Genomic DNA, 24,861 nt, shown 5'->3' with positions numbered 1-24,861 from the left:
ACCGACCACTTGGCGTTATTCTATTTGATGCTAATCACCTAGCGTACTGCCAGAGTTTTCGTTCAATACGTTTTACTTTAGTTTATTGTAAAAAAACAAATAGCATCGATAAGATACTGTAAGTAGAACGATTGTCTGATCCGCGAAAGTAAATCTCCGCGAACTTGTTTTGAAACGGAATTCGCGAGATTAAGTAGCCGCAAATAAAAGTTGGTTTACAGTAACAAAATCATTAGCTGTAAGTGCATACATATGGATCCTGATTCATGGGGGCCGGCGACAAAGAATATAGGTAGAAGCTAGAATTCAGTACACCACAGGAATTTGTCGTCTGCTTCATAAACAGTAATTGTCATAGAAATTTGTTTCAAACTCTGGTTCAGTCATTTTTACAAATAAAAATCAATTGGCGTTAACGGCAATACCAGTGTGTTAATAAATTCCAAACAATGCAGACATATGTTTGGATTCAATGGCGTGATACCTGTAAAATATAGAAGCAGAAGAATCTAAACACTACAGAAAGACTCAAAATCTGGAGGAAAAAGCGCCGCTTAAAAAACGCGATGCAACCGTTTATTTCAACAGTACCAGTCTTTCAAAGACCTTGGAGAGAGTATTGTAAATGAAAATGCAATAAACACGTCTGAAAATAATGATAACAAATTGAGTTCCACGAATAACTAATAGATCACTCATGTTGCGGACTTAGAAGTGTTACTTGACGTCATTTCCACTTATGACATTTATTCCGTGCTCCTGTCTTGGCTACGGAGTGAAAACTTTATCAAAGTTTCATCACATATTTCAAATTTTGGCACATGCAAGATAGAGGGATCCATACATTCCTGAACAGATCTTACACATCATTCTTATCGAGTACTTGACACAAGAGACTAGGTATTACAGAGACTTAACATCCACATACCGATAGGTGTGCAGTATTTCCTACACTTCTAACACACACCAACAAAAACTTCCGAATCGCCATATGTTTGGTAGATTGTGCATACAAAACGGGATATAGTATCAGAAAAAGAATGCACTGTATAAATGTCATCTTTGTATTTCTACTTTGTTCCACTACTTAACAGTTTTAAGATTCCTATCTTTCGACAATGATGCAACTTAGAGTGTTCTATATTCTTTTTGGAATGAATCTGATTATGTGCGTTTACCTCGCTTTGATAGAGGTACATTGCATTGTGTATCTTTTTTATAACACAAAGTCCAACATTATACGATGTGCTTATCATTTGTATTTCTATATATACGTTTTTACACATTCACGTATATATAGAAACTTGAAAATAAGAACGAATTGTTAGTACTATGTACAACTGAATTTGAGTTGATTGTTGTAGTATTGTATATCTAGGTTAGGAGAAATAAAAGAGAGCAAACGCCTCTTTTACTTGCACAGACGCTCCACTAATGGCAACAGGTAAAGCAGGACAACAGGAGAACATCGTTTGAAGAATTGATAATCAGATAGCATCCAGTGGTGCCATTTAATAATGTACTCGTACAGCAAAAATCATAGGGACAGATGAAAAAAGCATACAAACCATTCAATCTGTGTAATTTTTGACATTCTGCTTACCCATATTTGAAGGTTAAATGATAATATTTGTGATATCGGCTTTCAACAAAAAATGGTATGAGAGAAACCCAAACGGTCCTGGCATTTGGCTTTTCAGGAAATGAAGTACAAATGATTACCGCCATCAATGTTGTGGTGTGGAAATGAAAAGCTGAACTTTTTTCAAGGTGTAACATTTATCAGTTAAAGATATGCGATAAGTGCATTATTTATGGACAATATTTTCTCTAAAGCTCTACACACTACTGGAAAAATAGATCAACTTCTGAAACATATTTACTCAACAATTGACATTGTCAAGCTCTGTCATTGATAATCTCTTGGAAAACTACGTTAAGAATCACTTGAACAGCAACAGTATGTGGCGCTTGGGATATTATTTAAATAACTTTCTACCACAATAGTCAGTGTTATTCAACTCTCAGGGTATCAAATAAACGATGCAGCTGTTGATTAACAATTTGTTTATACCACACTTGGTATAAACTCTGTACGCATTCTGATTGGCTGACACGGTGAACTTTGACCGAACTACGTCTTTCTGAGTGTCGTGTCATCATTTGTCAACGTCATCAATAATCGAGTGACGTCATGCTATGCTGTGATCGCCGCTTGACGCCAAAACTGCTGTTGGATAGCGTATTTATCCTCGTCGTATTTCTATCTGCTAAAGGCGGATATAATTGTGGTAGAAACAGTTCACACGACTCCTGGTTGTTGGATATGGAATTTATTCCACACTCGTAAGTTATTTTTTAAAAGTTACAAAAGACACTCGCTAAAGCTCGTGTCTTTTGTAACTTTTAAAAAATAACTCACTCGTGTGGAATAAATTCCATATTCAACAACCACTCGTTGTGTAACCTCTATCTCCAAAATGTTTGAACCTCACAATATGATGACTTACAAAGTGATACGCATAGCTCCACCGTACAACACTTACACACTTAATACATTTAGAGTTTATTATAAATGGATGATCGAAAGCATAAAAAATACGAAAAAAGCTAAAATAAATTCTTATTTATCATTCTTATGTACATTTATCGCACGCCACTGAGCCCCCACCCCATGACCAAATAATCATCAACATTGATGACCTGGTCGGCAAATGAAGGAGAATTGATCGGTTCCCCTATTAATGTGGCATGTAAAAGTGTTCATGATAATGATTGTGGAATGTGTGTAATACTTATCTTGTAAAATATTTCCCATGTTAGAGAATATTTAGTAATTTTATTTTTGTGGTGTATTGTGACACATCGACACGACACATCATGCTATCTACTTATTTATTGTACTTCGCGTTGTGTATAACTTATAAGCAGTTCATCACATGTAAATATATGTAAACAAAACATTTTCCTTGCCACTAAGATGCAATTAGTAGTATATTGACTAACCCGGTATCTGTATGCGACTATTGCCTTACTAAGTCCGTATGTCCCAACATGAGAATATCCCAGACGGCTGGGGAGCTCCCATCTCTAACCTTCAACTCCCAAAATTCCCAGTATATCAAGCAACTTAACACCTACTCCGCCCCGCCCCCTTTTGTATATATAAAAAAAGGCACGTGCGGCCCAAAATATCTAAATTCTAACATCCATCACACCCTTTCCACATCAGTGCGTTATCCTGTCCGCTCTCCCCTATCTGACAGCCTGGTCTCACACTTACCACTCCAATCACTGCTATCATCTACAGGCTGTCAGTGTCTAGTGGCCACAGAACCCAAAACTACTAACCACAACAGATACTATGTCCATAACCTCTATTGTTCCAACTGTGATGCATTTTGCCTGTTATTCCTAACCCCTAGTACTTTAAACTCATCATTTGAATTATCTTAGTTTCCCTTACATTTCAATAATCATCAGCCCATTTTGTTATAGTATTTTTGGCGTAACTTTCACAAAGAAAAAGTGTGATTTCTCCACTGTTTAGAGCTCACAGGTAACCAACTATATTTATATTCCCATTTTGGACTGATATTTTGTAATGCCTACTTTTATTTTACAAACTATATGTAGCTTAGGTAAATGGAACACAGGTAAGTGCAGGTAAAATTTATATGTAACTGACTATCCTAAACCATTACTTTTCTTTGTTCTTCCAAAAATGGGTAATTGGAAAACACACTATTCAGGACAAAGTAGCTAATTAACAATCGATTGCATGTCCATAGCATTTACATGGACACAGGACAGTATCATATCATAACATTTCAAACCTTTCTTACACAATCCAGTTAATTTTCTTAAAAGATATCTACATAATTATTGACTGTGATTCCGTCATACTTATCTTTTGTAAATCAAGTTTACATTACAAGAAAAAACAACATAAAAATTAAATCTAGTTCTAGTTCTCAATAAACATTATGTACAATGACTACACCCTAAAGGGACCACCTGCTGAGCACCTGGTTCGTAAAAGCTGTTATACTAGTGCTGGATGTTTATAGCTAAGTGGGATAAAACAACAGATGAAGTAATAGGAATCAAATCGGCATTAAACAAATGTCAGAAAGTCAGTAAATGACGTAAACGGGCCACAAATGTAATCAATGGGGATACTAGTATATGGGGAATTTCTTCCGTGAGCTTAGCGTTGTCTTTTGAACCAATGCCAAAATATAATAAGTAATTTATCGGACAATATTAACGTTAAATGTAGAATAGAAAAGTTCCATACTCAAGTACTACAAAATATCACAAGCATATGATTTTTGGTGTTTTATCGACTGATCCTCCAGCAAATTTAATGAGTCTCGCAGTAATCTCGCTGCCAAACGTTTGCATCCATCTGGGGAAACGTGCAATAGTGTACACGAATTAATTATCTAATCGTTTATAATACGGACACTTCAAGTAAAATCTGCACATATTTTCGAGGTTATATCGTTTCTTGCACTCCATTCTGAAGACACTCGCCGCTGAAGATTTACCGGGTTGTGTACTTTGCAATGTAGTCCATTGCAACACATTTGTAATTCTATTTATGAATGACATCTGATCAAACTCGCCGCGTAGTCATTCAGAAGTAGATTTCCAAGATGGCACTTAAATGGATATATGGAAACATACATTTTCTAACTAAATGTTGAGAAATGAGAAAAACAAATTCGGCTTTATTTCTAAGTCATTTAAGCTACTTTGAGTCCCTTATAGAAAACAATTCGATATACAATGTATGCAAACTGTTTGTTCGAAGAAACCGTTGACGCATATTAACAGACACAGAAACATACAACACCTTTGAACATTGCTTTAACAAAGAAAAATGCTGAACAAGTATATGTATATACTTTACATATGAAAAAGTGCATCAAGTATACTTACAGTTACAAGTACTCTTTGGATGTACCCCGGTGTGTGAAAGGCCCGTGTTATCAGTCGGTATATGACTGAGCCAAAGCGCGAGTGAGTAAGGAGTCACCCAGCGACGCACATTACTTGGCTGTATACCGCAAATACTATACGGCACAGTGCACGATGTTTATTCTCTAAATAACACTAGAGTTTGTAACAATAATATGCTAACATTTACGTCTAGTTTACCGTACCACACAGAAATCATTTGGGAGGGGGTCTTTAGCCGATGGCCCCTCTATTTTTTCTGGGTTTTTAATGCTTCCTGAGAATTGTTAAAATCTTGCAAATACAATGTAGATAGCAAGTTTAATATAATAGTAATAATAAATTCGTTTATGATATACTTTTCCTTTTTAATTTATAAGACAATACAAACATATTTACACATATGATTAAAACATTAAATCAACAACAAAAACATATGTTAATAGTGATTTATAGGAGGAACGTAAACAAATATTCGAATAATCATTCGGTAGGTTGGTATTCGATTAGGGAAACGATATTAGAATAGTCAAAACAAGGTAAAACATTAACTAAAGCATGAAAAATGTTCCGTTTATAGCTGTCAGAAGTACCCCTTATATGGTCCCTCGCGAATATTATCCGAGTGTTAATGGTCGATACCGGTCGATTAATAATAATACAGGTGAAATGCATGTGTATATTTACACAATCGTTATTATTTGTGTTTAGTACTCACTCGTATTTAAATCAAAGGTCCCATGTTTTCATAGCGAGAAAAGATCAAAGCAACTTGTAAAGGTTATTGTATGGCTTTCGAGTAATAAGGGATTTATTACAACACTACCCCCTCCCCGAGTGCTAAGCTATCTTGGCAAACCAATCGTCCCACTCACTTTATGCTGAGCGCTAAGCATGAATAGATACAAATGGTACAAACGTACAAATATTGTGAATAAAAAGACTATTGAGACATGCCAAACACTTTTCAAGGCATACGTAATGATATAAACAGACAAACCAGTAACATACGCGTTCTGGTGTTGTAAAACATCATATTGTTTCATTATATTGACACTTCGCAACTTATAATAAAACTATACATGATAAATTTTACTACAAACACTATTTGTAGTCTACTACAAAACAAAAACTATAGATAACATTACGTTCTGAAATATGAGGAATACAACCACAGGGACCCTGCACATTTTTTTAAACTAACAGTGTACATATATATATTATAGTATCAAGGGTATGAACTCGGCAGTAGAGATAAACGGATCTATTTTTTTTTAAACCGTGATTAACTTAATAAATGGGTAAAATACAACATTGACTGATATCTGACCTTAAAGAGAAATAATTTATCTTTCCATTGAGTGCTTCATTTGTTCTTCGGAACGCTTCTCGAGTTTACACATAGCACAACATAACATAATTTGCATAATGTAGTCACGATATGTAAAGTCGAGAAGCGTTCCGAGAGAAAAATAGAACATGGCGGTGACGGTTAAAGTAAGTGAGCTACACGATGTTTAAATGGAGTTTCTACAAAGTAGGGTCATTACACCTCCAAAGGAGATTGTGCATGAACACAGTTATGGGTACTGTTTACCACCACAAGCGTAATTTTTGTGATTTTGGCTTGGTTTTTGAGATATCCATTAGATCCGAGACGACCGGACAGGGAAATGTCTACCTAGCATATTTTTCGTAAATTTCCCGATTCATCAAGCCATAACTTCGTCAATACTTGGCCAATTTTGTTCATCAAGCACTCACTGGAAAGATAAATTATTTCTCTTTAAAGTAAGATATCCGTCAATGTTGTATATTACCCATTTATTAAAATAATCACGGTTTTAAAAACATAGATCCGTTTTTCTCTACTGCCGAGTTCATACCCTTGATACTATTATATATATATGTATACTATTGGTTAAAAATTTTCGTGCCAGGTCCCTGTGAATACAACTATCTCTATGGTGGCAAAATGATGGTATCAACTTCAGCTGTTATAACAGTTAGCACAGAACCTTACATACCAAGTGTTGGGCAAAAAACATAGTGTGTAGACAGTTAAGCATAAGAACACATGCAGGTCGACCAATAAAGCTCTCCGACATGTTAATACCAACTTCACACACAGACCTCGCTGGGAACGTTTGCGGCACCACTCAAACAATCCTGTACATTGTATATCTTCAGAGTTAATCGGTTATGCAGCGGTGAGTTCCCATACGAAAGCCGGGGTTTACTATGATTAGCGGTAACAGTTAGGGAAATGTTATTTAGTCATATGCTTTTGTTGAAATAACTCTTAATACTTAGGTCATTACAAGGTACTGAATTCTAGAATTCATGAGATAAGTCCTCATACAAAACACTCGAATGCTTGAATTATATGGAGCCTGTGGTAGTGATAATTGTCGTTTTCAATGCTGCTAAAGGATTTGAGAAGGGGTGTTGGGGTGATGGGTTGTTGAGGTCCGTCCTCAAAACAAGCATTATCATGCATACCGAGCCTATAAGATTGTGCAATTTCTTATGCAAATTCTTCACAGATTAAAAAGATTATTATTTGACAAAAGTTTAGGCGTTTTAGTTAGAAGAGGTTCCTAAAATATCACAAAAATATAACGGTATTTATAATTTAGATCAAATAAGTAAGCCATGTGCCAACGCGTGATGAACAAATTACAAAGAATTACATGCAATTTTCCAGGTTTTTTTAGGAGTTGATGATCATTTCCAAATGCATTATTCCTATCATTTGGCTATTGCATGCGCGTTTTAAATATTTATCATATTATTGACATTGTTCCATCGAATAGGACTGTTTGGCCGTAGATCTAACAGAGCTCACACTGACATCAGACATTTGAGTGTACCTAGATTTTAGTTCCGTATTAATTGCCAATCACTGCCAATTTGTCTACATCCTTGACCCTTTCGCATTAATACGGAGTGACGAGTCCTAGAAAAACGAAACCATCGAATAATACAGTCCAATTCGTGCTTCCTTTGGTGACGGGCACATTGCAGTGAAATCGTTGATAATGTTGTGTATATGGTTATATGGGTGTAGCTAGTTTACACACTGTACGGTCTAAGGGAGATAATCCCCCATTGCTGAATCTCTACGTTTTGAGGGAATAAAGATAGACTTGGAACAAGAAAGATGTGTTAACGTTTATCAATACAGTATTTACCAACCTCTCAATCACACAACAATAAGTTAGTTACGGAATGCCTTCACACAGATCAAACGATAAGAACTGCCATGTAAGGCAAAAAGAACACTGAACATTTACTGCCAGTAACTTAGATTTTTTAGTTTGAGCACTTTGTGTAGCTGTGTAGGATGCTTTTGAAAGGAACATTATTAATGGTAGTAATGGTTTGTGTGAAGACTTGCTAGAAACAGGAATTTTAGCCGTTAAAGCTAGGTGGGGTAGAAGTTGTGTAGAGGTGTCCCGAAGAAGCAGACGTGTTTTTGTGCTCTGCAGTGTTTTTGCCATTTAAACTAAGTTCCGATTTATCGGATTCTTCAATATTCGGTCTAATGAATAATTGAAGAACATGGGTTAAATCCATATGTTCATTTTTTCAAAGAAAGTTTCAGAAAAAGTGACTTTGAAGACGGATTGAACTTGCAATGGTTTTTACCTGTGATGAGATGTGTTCACCGCTACCTACCTGGAATGGACTATGCGTGAATACTTACCTGTGTGTTACATTGGTACGGTAAGGTCAAAACTCAGTTTGTTTACAATTATACAAACCTAACTCCATCTCCCGATATCAGTTCGGCAAGGTATTTTGCCAACTGACCATAACTTTGCAAACATAAATTCTAACTTATTATTTTTAGTCCACTGTACCGAGACATGGAACCCAATGATGAACCTCCGACATATACGGAATTAACTAATGTTAATCCCATCACATTTACTTGGCACAACGGACAAATGGAAGAATCATTTTCATATACCCCATCGTTGGATGAAACTGTTGAATCACTATTTACGGATACACCCCAAAACCCCTCAAGGGAGATTCCGGCCTATATAGAAGCTCTTAAAGAGGCTATTGACATCCCTAGAGACCTTTTGATAGATAGAATCCGTGAATTAACCCACGACAGCGTCCCCGACCTTGAACAGCTAAGAGTCAAACTTTATGAAATAGCTAAAGCCAGGGACGACTTCCCCGTCAAAGAAGGGTATTTACGCAAGAGACTAGCTACTAGAAAAGCTAGTGCCCCACCGATCTATCAAAAACTTGCTAAAGACTGCTTTGTCTTATTACGGGTAGTGACCGGTGAATATACAGAGGATATTCATGAAATAATTCCTAAGACAAAGAAAGTCAACGAACTTACGGCTAAATCACAACACACGGTAGACGAAGGAGGTGTTAAAACCCTCAGAGAAAGCATCGTAACCGTCAACGCAGATCTCTTAGACCTAAAGTCTCAACAAGCGACTTATGTGTTACAAATGGAGAATTTTAGAAAAGAAATGGAACAAATGCGTGACGATAAAGCAAAGTCAAAGGACAAAAACAAATACTACAAAGACGAAATTAAATCGATGAGGACTCAGATTGACAGCTTGATAGCAGAAAATGAAGACATACACCGAACACTGGAGAAAAAGGCTAATGATAACTCGTCATTGAAGCAATCCATCGCAACTCTCTCCTCTGAAATTCAAGATTTACAGCAAGACAACTCAAAACTGAGAAAACAGATCGGAGAACTTAAAGGATTAGCATTAAAGTCAAATCTTCCATGAATGACATGAACGAGAAAGTAACTGACTGTAGCATAATAGCTCGAAGGTTCGACGACAAGCAGTCAAATGGCACTGAAAGTATAAAAAACAGACTTAAGCATGCAATGCAAACAACAAAACAGTGCGAAGATGACATTCATACTATGGGAGAATCAATCAACGCATTACAAATAGCAGCTGACAATACACAGAAACAAATATGTGATATTAAAAAACAGCTGAAAAACAAAATACCGGTACACGTGAAGAATCAAAAGTGTACCGCCGATCAGGATATGTACCAAGTTGAAGTCACTAACCGATTTATTCCACTACAAGAGTCGCCCAATGCAGCAATTTCAACTCCCTCGTGCGATGCCTTAGAACAGACTTACTCTCCCCAAAAAAACAAACCACAGAGCCCCGAACCTTCGAAAATTCACAAACACAATAGCGAGTCATCCGAATTAGCCGAAACCTACTCATCAATTGTTGGAAATAAAACCCCAAAAACGAAAGATAGTGGTTCAACTGCGAACTCGACGTCAACCATACCTGTACATTTTCCGTCGTCAGTGTGTAAATCTTTCGGTAAGTCGGCGTCAGAACCAAAAAGAAATGACTTCGTTGGATTTACAACATACCAAAGAAAACGAACACGCAGATACTATGTTTATGGTATAAACAAAAAACTTTCCTCAGAAAATGGTATGAGGAAATTTCTTGAAGAGAAAAACGTTACTGTAACATTTCTAAGATATTTCGAAAAGCGTTGGAAACGGACCGCGTCAGCTCAAGTAAACGTCATTGATAATGAAAACAAACACTCTTGAAAATCCCTATTTCTGGCCGGAAGGTGTATCTATCCGCCAGTGGCTCCCTAAATCAGTTTTTATCAATGAACAAAACGACCATGAGTAGCACACTAAATATTTTTTGTTGGAACATTGAAGGTGTTATGGCTGGCACGCCATACCTCCTCAAATGTCTTGAAGAACACGACATTGATATTTGTGGACTATCCGAACATTGGGTGAGAGAATATAATATGTCATTTTTCAATACTTTTAGTCAATGTGGTTATTCAAGTTTAGTAAAACCTGTTTTTGAAATTGACCCATTTCGATATAAATGTAACATAAGAGGAGGCGTTTGCATGCTTTACAAATCCCATTTAAATATTCAAGAAATTGTAACCGATAGTCCACGAATTGTTGGTGGTGAAATTCAACAATCTGATAGTTATAACATCTATGTTTTTGTGGTATACATGCCTTCGTCCTCAAGACATCTAGATGTTTTTAAAGAGACTCTTGATATATTAGAATCTCTAGTTTCCGTTTACTCAGACAAAGGAAAAATTATCGTAATTGGTGACTTAAATGTAAAAATCAGTGGTCCAAGGTACCATTTCCAACCCAATAAAAGGTCGGATGTATTTGATTTGTTCTTACAGAGAAATAATTTAAGTTCGATAAACGTTCAAGTTGACTGTAAAGGTCCTAATTATACATTCTGTCCTGTCACGGGCAATTGTACGGTGATTGACCATTGATTTAAACATATTTTATTGTGTAATTTTTATATACAATGGGATTGGGCACAAGTTTTCCAACTTATATGAAGCCCTCTCCCTACAGAATTATAATCAATTTTATAACAAAGAATACAAAAATGGCAAAATATACATATTTACATATTTACAAGATTTTAGAGAGAGAGAGAGAGGGGGGGGGGGGGGGGGAAAGAGAGAGAGAGAGAGAGAGAGAGAGAGAGAGAGAGAGAGAGAGAGAGAGAGAAGAGAGAGTTTATTTAAATAAATGTATATAATTACTTAATTTATTGAAGTGTATGTATTTGTGATCACTCCCGATGCTGACGACTGAAGTTGTACTGATCGCTGTTCTTGTCTCGCTGCTTTACTTAAAGTTCATCACATCCCGTGCCTTGGTATCTTTCTCCTGTCAATCTGTTGCTTTCTTAATTACGTTTCTCTTCGATCGTCAGCATCGGAAGGATATTAAGAAACATTTTTTTATTACATATAGTTTATATTATAAATAGGAAACGTAAAGGAGGAGGGAGGGGGGTTAAAACCTATTACATTCAGTTATATACTCTTGAGTGCTCTGACATATTGTAATGTTATCTTCAATAGTTAAATCTGGACTTCCATGTAGTAGTAGCTGCAGATCTAAAGGAATGAAGTTGTTTAATGTTCGAAATAATTGAATTCTCTGGTCAGCGTAATTATTACATGTAAAGAAGAAGTGATGGGCATCCCATCCTCAATGGGATGCCCACATTGGCATTGCTGGTAATCTATTAAATTAGAGCGGAATAAATCATTGTTAAGGGTACTACATCTATTTCTTAATCTGGCATGCAATATATTTGCTTTTCTATTTCCAATAGAATAATAAATAGGTACTTTTGTAAGATTATTATTATTGTTATATGAAACACTATTTCTAATATTTATATCTAGCTGGTTCCAAAGTCGAATAGTGGAAGGAAAATACGATGCATTTGAGAGCTGGAGACGGAAATTAGGTAAAGTAAAGTTGTTAGCATTTCGAAGATTATAGGAAGAATTTTCTGAGACTAGTGGGGGTAATAATGAATAGAGGTAGTTGGGTTGTGATTGACCATATCCTTGTAGAAAACAGTATTGTTGATTTAGTAAAGAAATCTGAGGTACTAGACGAATGTGATGCAAATATGTCTGAACACCTTCCTGTTTTGTGTTCTTTTACCATTCCAAGAGTCTCGCCAAAACAAGGCACTACAGAATTTTTAAGATACATCTGGCGCAAAGCAGCAAAGAATGATAAAATACAAAAGTATAAATATTTTATTAGTTCTTATCTCAATTCAGTAGATTTTCCCAAAAACATACGCTCAACATCAGATATTGATATTTATTACGAAAGTTTGAAATCCGTTCTCCTACTAGCATCAAAAGAATGCATTCCGAAACGTAAATTCAAGAGCCATTTGAAACCCTATTGGAGTGACGATTTGACAAGTGATCACAAGCTTGTGCTTCGTAAAAGACAACTTTGGAAAGCTAATGGTAAACGTAGAGGAAACGATGTTTATTTCTTAGATTACAAATCTTGTAAAAGTGTGTTTAGAAATAAGTTGAGATGTGCCTTTAACGAATACATGAGACGTCAATTTGAAGAAATTGATCAATCAGGCGAAGTCGACCAAGCTCTGTTTTGGCAATTATACAAAAATAAATCAAGTAAACCCAAATTGGTTCAAACAGAACTCAAGTACAACGGACAAGTCTTTCGTGATCCAAAAGCAATAGCAAAAGCATGGGGTTCTCATTTCAGCACACTTTTCCAAAATAAACCTAATGAATTGTTCGACACGGAATTTTCAAACCATATTCTTAATCATGTAAAAGATATGTCTGAAAAAGCGAAACACGACAAAGATATTTTTCTAGACAGAGAATTCGGTATTAAAGAGGTTTCTGATATTTGCAAGTGTCTTAAGACAAACAAGTCTGGTGGATCAGATGGCCTTGTATATGAGCATGTTAAATACTGCAACAATCTTATGTTAAAACATATCACGTTTTTATTCAACCTTATTGTAAAGTACGAATATATTCCACAATCGTGGAAAGTTGGTACAATAGTCACTTTATATAAAGGTAATCGGAAACCCAAAGACGACCCTAACAGTTATAGAGGTATTACATTAATTCCAATATTTTTCAAAATATTTGAGTCACTTTTGTCTTCCCGTTTGAGTCCAGTTTTAGAATCACGGACATTTCCTAATAGACATCAATCAGCATATCGTAAAAAAAACTGTGTAGTTTATGCACCTCTTTTAACCTGCAGGAAAGTATAAATTATAACCTAGATAATGGATCAGATGAACTCGTTGCTTTTTTAGATAGTAATAAGGCTTTCGATTCTGTATGGCAAGAAGGCTTATTCTATAAACTTTATCAAATGGGTATCAATGGAAAGGTATGGATCATTCTAAAACAGATGTATTCCCGCTTCTCCAGTAATGTTGTCTTTAATTGTTTTATGTCGGAAAAAGTAATAATGGAAAGAGGAATCTTACAGGGTGGTTCTTTATCTGCAAAAATGTACCTCGTTTTCATCAATGACTTGCTTAATGAAGTAGAATTCAGCGGGAAAGGTTCGGTAATTAATTCATCGCGGGTAAATATACCAACCCAAGCCGACGACATATGTGTTATTAGCAATAATGTAGCTAACCTTCAATACTTACTTTCTATCTGTGAGAACTACAGTAGAAAATGGAGGTTTACATTTTCCGCTTCTAAATCGAAAATTGTCATATTTACTTCCAAAAATAAGCCAAATGTTTCTTTTAATGTTACAGTTTATGAAAATAAACTACCAATTGTTGATAGTATTGTTCATGTTGGTATAACATTGAATGGTAAAAATAACAATGTTCAACGTACAGAACGTGCTTGTTCTAAATTAAAGTGTGGTGTAATGTCTCTTATTCGTTCTGGTGCTCACCAGTGTGCCATGAATCCGTTGACCACTGCTAAGATTATTAAATACAAAGTTTATCCATCTGCACTCTACGGATGTGAGTTGTGGCAATTAAAGAAAAATGAAGTATACATGCCAGAAAAAGCACAAAATTTCATTGTCAAATCTATACAAGGTTTTAATATAAGAACGAGGACAGATATGTCCACATCATTGATTGGTTGGTTTTCTATTGAAGTGTATATTAGTATTAAAAAATTGTTGTTCCTTGGTAGAATATGTTCCATGGATATAGGAGTTTTAACTCGCGAAATTTTCATAAAACGTCTTTTCGATTTTAAATTGTGCAGTTTTAACAGAGGATTTATCCCTGACATTATCCAAATTTTGAAAAAAATACGATTTGTATTTTGTACTGGATGGATTTTTAAAATGTGGTACATTTCCAAACAAATGCAAATGGAAACATTTAGTAAATACCCATGTTAAAAAAATATGAACAGTTTCAACTTTTGTGAAAGGATGAAAGCTGATAAAGATTTTTCTCGTTTTTCTCTTTTTACATGAAAGAATAAACCATATGCAATATGGAAACTTGCTTTACGTTTTCCACAGTATAGTTCATGCATTAAACGAATTTTTAAAATATGCGTAGAAATGCGCGATAATGAAAATTCATATTTGTGTCATTTTTGTGGTCTAATGTATAATGATCTCATATTGCACAGTGTACTTGAATGTAGCCACACTGAGAACTTGCGAGACCAACTGTGGGGTATTATCAGTACTGTGAAAGATATAGATTTTGTTTTTTTTTATCTCAATTCAATGTCAAAATATCATCTACTGCATGTTCTTCTTGGTGGACTATTTAACTACCATTTATCTCAAAATGAAATGGAAGACTTTAGACTAAACTCAATTATCATTGTTAACAAAATGTTCGTACAAAGTGGTATCCATAACTGACCTTTTTTCTTTTTCGTTTTTTTTTTTTTTAGGCAAATATTTGATTGTATTAACTTCAACTGAAGTTATATGTATGCTTAATCTTGTGAACTCCAGAGTATTTGTATTATGTATGTTTTTGTGCTGGCCTTATATATAGACTTTTGATACATATATATCTGTTATTACAAACTGTATGTATCATTTGCGATGTCTCGTCTACATATGTTTTTAGCTAATTATTATAAGCATTCTCCGCTATCAGATAATGGCGAAATGTAGTCGAATATCTAATAGCATTTTCTTGTATTGATAGATATGTATATATATGTGTGTAACGTGTGTATGTTAGAATGTTTCTTTCTTTATTTATGTATTATTTTCTGTAAACTCTTCAATATTGGAGGAAATAAAGGAAATAATAATCTAGATCCTTACAACGTCTAAAATTGTTCTATGGGCAGCTTGGGCACTGTCACGGTTCTATAATTATATAAACAGTAACTAATTCTCAGATCCGTGTGACTGTGATGTCTTGCTTGTTTCAGAATTATAGCCTACACTATAGGTTAGAGTAGACTGAAGTCGTGTACACATGGTGTTTGGCTCCGTTGCATTTGGACTTACCGTATTTGGATCTTATTTACGAACACTCTTGGTTGTGCAAGTCCATAATTGTTATAGCATCGCGTCTTTAGTCGCCTTTGTTGTTATTTATCAGAATAAAATAGCAAAGCGCTGCTGCTGTGTCAACGAATACATACACTGTTAACTAAATACAAGTGTTGAGTTTTAATTGATAATCAATTTATGTTCGTTGGATTTGTGTGAGTATAAAGTGAATATGTATCGGGCAAATGAAAACCAGGTCTAAATAGCGTTTCTTTGGCCCCTTTACAAATGTTCTCACTATATTATTACGACGGTCAGAGTTCTGCTTAGTTTCCCTAGTTCTGACCATTTACAAGTACAGAAAAGTTGCAATAGCATTGGAAAGCGCAGCCCTGCGAGTGGAATATGTAACCTAACGGACAATTTGTGAGCCGGGAGGTCGTTTTAGAATTTCCTTTCTACTTAAATTAATTTCTTCGTACGCAGACAGATTTTGACGAGAGATTTTATTTTTCCATTTCATAAGAAATTATACTGGATACATTCACACCATTTTTACCGACTTTAGCCATCCTTGCCCGACTGTTCACTTTAAACTTCGTCAGTCAACCAACTGATTAAAAAAATGTGCAATTCTTTGAACTTGAATGAAGAACAGACATCACAAAAAAAAAAAAAACAAAAAAAAAACAAAACAAAAACAACATAGCTTTAGTTAAAGAAATAGATACGTCAGAATTTTTCTAGTAAAGTCAATAGTGTATTTCAACTATGTATTCAACTCTGATATCACTTTGGCGTCAATACCAAAGTGTACTATAAATGGATGATTTAAGTAAAACATTCACCACCATGTCAGAATATCGCCAACCGTTTGATATATATTATATATTTTTTCTATTCCTTTGAAATTAGAGGCTGGTAACGTGTTCGGGGACAAAACGGCCATTTATCGTACCTATAACGCCTTACCATACATTCCAATATCATTCTCAGCGGGAGGCTGATAGAACCCTCGACACCAGAGACTAATTACTGATATAGCAAAGTGTTCAATCTACGATTATTTACCGTGGGTCCTGTTCAATGGTTTTTGTGAATACAATGGGTCCCACTGTGTTATAGATACCCATTCCCAGAAATTTCATGGGTCCTTTTAAAATTCTGTGAGTCCAGGACTCGGGATGCGCACGTAGATTTATCACTGTAGCACAATACTTCATTTGATGTATATATACATTATACACTTACTTCCTCTGATACCCATGTTATCTTAGTACCGGTTTTCTTCTTGTACTAGGCATCAGACACAAAGGAGGCTGTTTCCTTTATGAAATGTACCCACAAACAAAAGTATATCGGTAGTTACTATCACTGCGTCAGACCGCAAAACAGCGAAATGACTCTTCACTGTTATCATATATTACGCAGGAAATCCTGCATATGTTTGGTTTTGTAACCTCATCTTAAGCCATCAGTATGTATTTTATTTTGTAATTAAAGTTTTTACGAAACCTTTATGTTTTGCTCTGGAAAGGTAGTGTGCCTTTAAATCATTCATGTTAGCTACTGCGTTATTTATCTGTCTTAATGCGAAAGTATACTGCTTTTCAAAACAAGAGGCCCAGAGGGCCTGTATCGCTCACCTGGTTTGTAATGCCAAGTAATGTTCTGAATACAGGTTCATTGTTTCTTTTCTGAAGGAATTTTAAAATTAACCTCTAAATCCCCTATTGGGCCCCACCCCTCCCGCCCCCAGGGGGTCAGAGCCAAAATTTATACAAGTTCTGTTCCCCTTCCCCCAAGGATGTTTATGGCCAAATTTGGTCACAATCCAAGCAAAACTCTAGGACAAGAAGTGATTTATAGGATTTACCTCTATTTCCCCTATTGGGCCCCACCCGTCCTGCCCTCGGGGGGCCAGAGTCAAAATTTATACAAGTTCTGTTCCCCTTCCCCCAAGGATGTTTGTGGCCAAATTTGGTTACAATCCATGCAGAACTCTATGACTAGTAGCGATTTAAAGGATTTACCTCTATTTCCCCTATTGGGCCCCGCCCCTCCTGCCCCCGGGGGGTCAGAGCCAAAATTTATACAAGTTCTGTTCCCCTTCCCCAAAGGATGTTTGTGGCCAAATTTGGTTACATTCCATTCAGAACTCTATGACTAGTAGCGATTTAAAGGATTTACCTCTATTTCCCCTATTGGGCCCCGCCCCTCCTGCCCCTGGGGGATCAGAGCCAAAATTTATACAAGTTCTGTTCCCCTTCCCCCAAGGATGTTTGTGGCCAAATTTGGTTACAATTCATGTAGAGCTCTAGGACAAGTAGAGATTTAAAGGATTTACCTCTATTTCCCCTATTTGGCCCCGCCCCTCCTGCCCCCGGGGGGTCAGAGCCAAAATTTATACAAGGTCTGTTCCCCTCCCCCAAGGATGTTTGTGGCCAAATTTGGTTACATTCCATTCAAAACTCTATGACTAGTAGCGATTTAAAGGATTTACCTCTATTACCCCTATTGGGCCCCGCCCCTCCTGCCCCCGGGGGACCAGAGCCAAAATTTATACAAGTTCTGTTCCCCTTCCCCCAAGGATGTTTGTGGCTAATTTTGGTTACAATCCATGCAGAACTCTAGGACAAGTAACGATTAAAAGGATTTACCTCTAAATCCCCTATTGGGCCCCGCCCCTCCTGCCCCTGGGGGACCAGAGCCAAAATTTATACAAGTTCTGTTTCCCCTCCCCAAAGGATGTTTGTGGTCAAATTTGGTTACAATCCATGCAGAACTCTAGGACAAGTAGCGATTTATAGGATTTACCTCTATTTCCCCTATTGGGCCCCGCCCCTCCTGCCCCGGGGGGGACAGAGCCAAAATTTATACAAGTTCTGTTCCCCCTCCCCCAAGGATGTTTGTGGCCAAATTTGGTTACAATCCATGCAGAACTCTATGACTAGTAGCGATTTAAAGGAAATGTTGACGGACGGACGGACGGACGACGGACGGACGGACGGACGGACGACGGACGCCGCGCCATGACATAAGCTCACCGGCCCTTCGGGCCAGGTGAGCTAAAAACACATCTACTGCCTACTGTTTTAGAGTCAAAAGCCTACTGTTTTAGAGTCAAAATCTTCTGCTTTCTACCACATCTGATTTCAAAACTTGGCTTTGACAAATTCAAAAAGGTTACAGAAATTCTTGCCTTGTTGCAAATCTCTTGTTGAAAATCAACAGCAAGGCACTCCAAAATGTTGCATGCTGCTTTGCAATGCTGCCGTTTTGAGGAGTGAATCTAATGAATTTATGTAGAGGGCTACCTCAGAAATATATTTGTAACTTGATCTTGTCATGCTGTTCCCTGACGCAGGCAGATTTTTTGGAATTCCTGGGTACACAGTACTTACTTAATCTTGTAATGCTGTTTCATTTGTTCCCGAAGAAAGGCAGGTTTGTTGTATTCCTGAGTACACAGTACTTACTTAATCTTGTAGTGCTGTTTCATGTGTTCCCGGAGAAAGGCAGGTTTGTTGAATTCCTGCGTACACTGACGACATGGATATGTTTTGATTCCCTCTTGTTCCTGTCGATGTTCTGCTAAATGTTTGTCTAACTGGCTCTACAAAATCCACATTTCACAATAACTGAACAATTCTATAAATATGATCTTGGGGACAAACTCTGAAATAGCCTTAGGTAAAGAATACAAAGGAAATAATTTCATGAATTAATTGCTAATATACAATTTCTTTGACAAAACATCCAAAAATTTCACTGAAATTTCACTGAATTTTATATGTAAGTTCCCCTACTATGTACCTGTACACTAAATTCATCTCCGCATTCCGTACACATGAGATTTTCTTCCTTTTCGTGCAGCATGATATGAGCTTTGAGACTTGCAATACGTGAGAATTTTTTGCCACATTCGGGACATGTTGGATCCCCACTTTGTACATGGGTGGCCTCGTGAAGGATCAGATTGTCCTCGACGTTAAACGAAGCAGTACAGTGATTACAGGCGAATGGCTTGTCCTCGTCATGAAGTTTTTGATGCCGTTGAAACTGGTTCCACTTCGGAAACACTTTCTCACATGTATCACATTTGAATGGTCCCTGTATATCAAACAAATCAAAATTCTTATGTTCCTTCTACTCTCAAATGTTTTTCTATACCTACTATATTTTAATGGAATTTAGAGATATGCGCATGCAGTGAAATAAAGTTTCTTTCATAATGTCAGTGACTTGAGTCAAAACTAGTTTCTTGAGCAAATACAATGATTTTCCAATAACCTAAATTACCTTGTCAAACATTATACCAAATTTTACATTTACAATTTACAAAGAAAACAAGAAATCATAAACAATATTCTATTTATGGTCAATCTTTTTCATATCAGATTCAGAAGATATCTGATTATAATTTGAATTATGTTTTTATTTTATTTCTTTTACAAACTCTTCCACATTCAGAGGTGACAGGTAACCTTGCCAACAGGTGGTTTGACTGTGTCCTTTTTAGGGTGTAGCGGCTCCGACTGGGGGAGAGCCAGGATGTGTTGTGTAGGGATCTGTTCGTACACCACATGTTCCACCATATTCTGGGGGTCAATGTTCTGTTGGGGGTCAATATTCTCCTGCTGGGGGTCAATAATGTGCTGCTCCACGAAGGCCACCATTTCTCCAGTCTCAGCCACTTGGGCCATCTGTGCCACAGTGGCATGAGTGATGTACTGGGCATAATCTGAAATTAGAAAATTAAAAATATGAATATTGCCAAGTTGTTTTGGAAGTAAATATTGGAAAAAGAGAAGTAGCTGAGAGCATTTCTAAACATCATATTTTAGAAAATTTGCTGCATGCATTAAAGGTAAAATTTCAAGATCACTTAACAACCAAATTTATTTTTCCGAGAGAAAAATGAATGGAAAATTTTGATTATAAGCTGAGACTCTGAGAGGAAAGCAAAACTGTTATATAATATCAATAATCACTATACCATGCTTTAATCATTGTCTGAAACCCTTAAGTCACTGCTCTATCGTTGAAACAATACAGCCCTGACTCTTGGGTTTCCCACGATGTGATTTAATATACTTGCTCATATAATAGACCAGACTGAATCATATTTTCATTGTGTGTGGTAATAAAAAACCTTTATGTCCTATTATTGGTATATCATTTCTACAGTAGAGCACTACATAGAGAATACACAGTTAGTATCTTACAATACAAGGTTTATTTTGGTGCGAGACTTAGGAAAGCCGAGAAGCTTTCTGTGACGAGCACCAAAATAAAACTTGTATGTAAGATACTAACTGTGTATTCTGTTTTTCCTGCAACCATTATGACATTCAAAACTATAGTAAATTGCCAGTTATTTACTTGGTTACGCTCGAAGCGAGACGCTTCTTTGATTAGGAGGAAAAGATTCATTCACTACACTGAATGAGAGTATTCTCCTTTTTACTTCCGTGGGAAATATATAAGCGCATTTGCAAGCAGTACCCTTAATTCTATTAAGTGTGCTATATCACTGAAACATTATGAAAATACTCAAAAAACAATAATTACTCATCACAAAATTACTCTACAACACATATCTTTGAATGAGCCAAGAAAAAGACGCCGCCGCCATACAAGATTTTCAATATTGTAAAAATGATGTCATTCAGGTGAATGTGACGTCACTTATTAGCGGGACTGTTCATTCACCAGAAAAGTTCTGGGTCAAATTAGAAAAAGTTCTGTCATGGAAAAAATTCATATGATCATATTGACGGATAAAGCATTTAGCATTGATGGATAATTAAAGCATAAGTTTATCCCCAGTAGTTATCGGTCAGTATGTGGGACAGTTGCAGGATAAATTGTAATACTCTAGCTTTGGTCGATCCCCAGTGATTTTTCTCCTTATATAACTGGGGTCGGAAAACGACCCCATTCCCAATGCCAAACCCTTCTATATTTTTCCCAATTACAATGAAAAATTCCCAAATCAAACTGCTGAGACAAAAAAAAACTGTCCTGATAAAAGATTGTTTTCATGATACAATATAGGTCCATGTAAAAACAGCATGTTAACACAGTTATACAATATTTAATGACCTATAACACCATGTTCAGTAATGGGTAACTTTTCCTAAAACTCCTCTTTTCGCGATTAAAAATTCCCAATTTGTATCAAAAAAAATTTTCCCAAAATACCCTGAAAAATCACTGATCCCTAAACGGTATGTGTCCCCATACAATTTGAGCTTTATATGTTGACAGACAAACAGTGATGCTGATCATACATTCAGATCTTGACCTTTGTAGACATACTCACCAAGCCCTGAACCATCAGTAACCACCAGACTTCCAGCCACATTTTCTAGATCAGCAGCACTGCACAGGCTTATGGTAACAATGTTATCCTGATCTGTAATTATAATAAGGACAAGGTTTCATTGATTACTATCATGGTATATGATATCACTCAATACCACCATTAATGCATCTACCCTGTTGGAAAGACCTTTCTTTAAATTGGTTTTACATTGTACCATCATTTGTAAGAAACAGCTTTTTGATTTCGAAAGAAATCATGAAATAACGATCAGTATCTGCAAATTCCTAATTGTATATTATTTCCGAAGATTGACAGAAATTTTTCTGAGATGTTGCGATTGTTAGTATCTGTTTACACTCTGCACTAATTATTCTTACCAGGTGTACTATCAGTCTCAACAAAATATATATAATGTAAACACAGGGGATTGACACCAATGGGACTAATTCACGTACCACCATCCTCGATACTCCAGGGCTTCCGATCACTTACGATCTCTACACCCCTGGACTATCTCGTAGTGAAATTGAAGGCAGCTCAGCGGAAAACATTTGACCAATCACAGGCTAGCAAAGATTTCCTTTGAAGACTACAGAGAGAGCGACGCCTACCATCAAAGTCACACAGTCAACCACAGTGTACCATTATACGGCTCTTTTGATGTACATCAAATGACTAAATTACCTGTTCTATTCTGTTGCCTCCAGTTTTACTATGAGATAGTCCAGGGGTGTAGAGATCGTAAGTGATCGGAAGCCCTGGAGTATCGAGGATGACGTACCACGTGATACCCGATAACGTTTGTGCAGTATCTCCAGTGGTGATGGAACGTAGCTCTTTGTTATCTTCCCGCTGATATGACGTTATCCCACGATAACGTCATTTGACGTCATTCCATCACCAATAGAAACAAAATTCCCGCACAAAATTTATCGGGTATCATGTGGTACGTGAACGAGTCCCATTCCAATCCTGACAGTCTATAAATATGTATTACAGTTACAGTCACTATATAAAGTAATAAACACATGTACACATATATATATATATATGTAGTAATGTAATGATACAAGCAGTAGGTCACAGCTATGGCCTAATTTCAAAATACAGTATTCAGGAAACCAGTAAATAATGTAACAGGAGAGGAGAAAATGTTGCGGCCAGACCAGGATTTGAACTCGGGACCTCCAAACACTAGCTGAATGCTCTACCTCTGAGCTTAAATACCCGGTCACCGATGATTGACCCAGTCCAATCCTGCTACAAATAGTAAAGGGGGGAAAAACTCCTATAAATTAACCAGTATCTAAAACTATATTTAAAAGGACAATTCCAAACTAAAAAGTACAGAGGTAGGCAATATTTTAAGGAAAATGTGAATAAGCAGGATTACTGTATGGTGTTTTCATTTCTATAATATATCTAATACCCTAAATGTTTCAAGATCCACCACATTGCCTTTAACTGGGGTTCAAATAATGGGACGACTGCATGAACACCAGGGTTGTTTTCCTATATAGTCATTCGATCGTTTATTAATTTTGATGACAGACCTGTTGAATTTAGTTTTTAGGCAAGCCTTAGCAAAAACAAAATTTGCAGGTTAGTCAGGATTTTCTTGCAATAATTACTTTAAAAACAAATATGACCCTGAATCATCTATAATATATAGTATCCGAGGATAATTGAAAGTTAATATTTGTCAATTCATATGGTCACGAAGTAAACACCAAATGTAAGTCTCAGGAATGGGAAAAAATACAAAGTTACTACCATTCTATGACCAGATACGTTACATCATATATGATCCTATTATTTTCACCATAATCCCCAAGTTAGAGCTTTGAATTCAAACCTCAAGTCCCCTACAAATCCAACAATGATGTATGAATATTGATGAATGACCCAGCCCTGCTTTTCAAGTTTTTAATAAAAAACATCAATTAGTTACACTAACAATATTAGTATATTGAAAACAGAGACTAGGCCTGTATTTCAGACATAAACTTTAACCTTAAATAGATAAGGGCCTACTGTGTACATTTTTAAAGTCTATTAAATTATTTATTCAGTTGCATATTTCAATGAACTATCTCGAGGTAAATTATCTCAACTACAAAAGTACAGATTTATGATGTTAGCTTAGCCAAGCACCTGCTGTTTGGAACTTTCCACATTCAGCCTAGCCCTGGAAAGATGCACATTTTTGATGCATTCCATTCTGGGAGCAAAAGTACAAACAAACACCAGTCGAACCTTTGTCAAAGCGTTTTGTATTTTCCAAACATTCGTGAAAATATCCGTATCCGGTGGTCTATCATTCGCGAGTTATTTAGGGCCGACCGTGGAAGTGTATGACCTAAGTATTCTAGACTGTGAAAATTGCCCAAATATATTTCTACGCGTCCTGGAGTAGGAATATCATCATTTTTCACCATCAGGTTCAAGTCCTGAATGAAATCGAGCGTATTATTGCGCCTGCTCTACTGTGTGTGTTAGTGACGCGGACGAACTACCGAGAAACTAGCACACTTAAATTCGTCTTATAGGCGATTTGGGGACTACAGTAGCAGGTAGATGGGTTCCAAGTGACATCATTAAATAAATCAAACTCACCCGTAACATTTTCTATTTGTATCTGTCCCGCTTGCTGTCCGTCGAGGGACATATTTTTGGTCAATTTTTAACCAATATGGCGGTGATCTGTTCCGTAATCCAGATCGAGGCTAGCATGCAAATTACC

At 36.4% G+C, this 24,861-nt stretch overlaps 2 protein-coding genes across 2 annotated transcripts in view; both read right to left on the bottom strand.

Annotated features, from left to right (window-relative positions):
* Positions 1 to 5,081, bottom strand: part of LOC138315298 (high-affinity choline transporter 1-like) — a 60,753-nt gene extending 55,672 nt beyond the window's left edge. The window contains exon 1 of the mRNA XM_069256194.1: positions 4,948 to 5,081. The gene's annotated coding sequence lies outside the window, so the exon portion shown is untranslated. The remainder of the gene's footprint in view (positions 1 to 4,947) is intronic.
* Positions 5,082 to 17,185: 12,104 nt separating this feature from the next.
* On the bottom strand, positions 17,186 to 24,835 carry LOC138315296 (zinc finger protein 236-like). The gene is made up of 5 exons (XM_069256193.1): positions 24,735 to 24,835; positions 22,116 to 22,208; positions 20,275 to 20,531; positions 19,604 to 19,900; positions 17,186 to 19,403 (listed from the first exon to the last, which is right to left on the bottom strand). The coding sequence occupies exons 1-5, from the start codon at positions 24,784 to 24,786 to the stop codon at positions 19,263 to 19,265; spliced, it is 840 nt and encodes a 279-aa protein (XP_069112294.1). The 5' UTR covers positions 24,787 to 24,835; the 3' UTR covers positions 17,186 to 19,262.
* Between the last annotated feature and the right edge of the window lie 26 nt (positions 24,836 to 24,861).

The sequence above is a fragment of the Argopecten irradians genome, chromosome 2 (genome assembly GCF_041381155.1).
Source record: "Argopecten irradians isolate NY chromosome 2, Ai_NY, whole genome shotgun sequence".
Classification (NCBI taxonomy): domain Eukaryota; kingdom Metazoa; phylum Mollusca; class Bivalvia; order Pectinida; family Pectinidae; genus Argopecten; species Argopecten irradians.
This window is presented reverse-complemented; position numbering and strand designations above follow the sequence as displayed.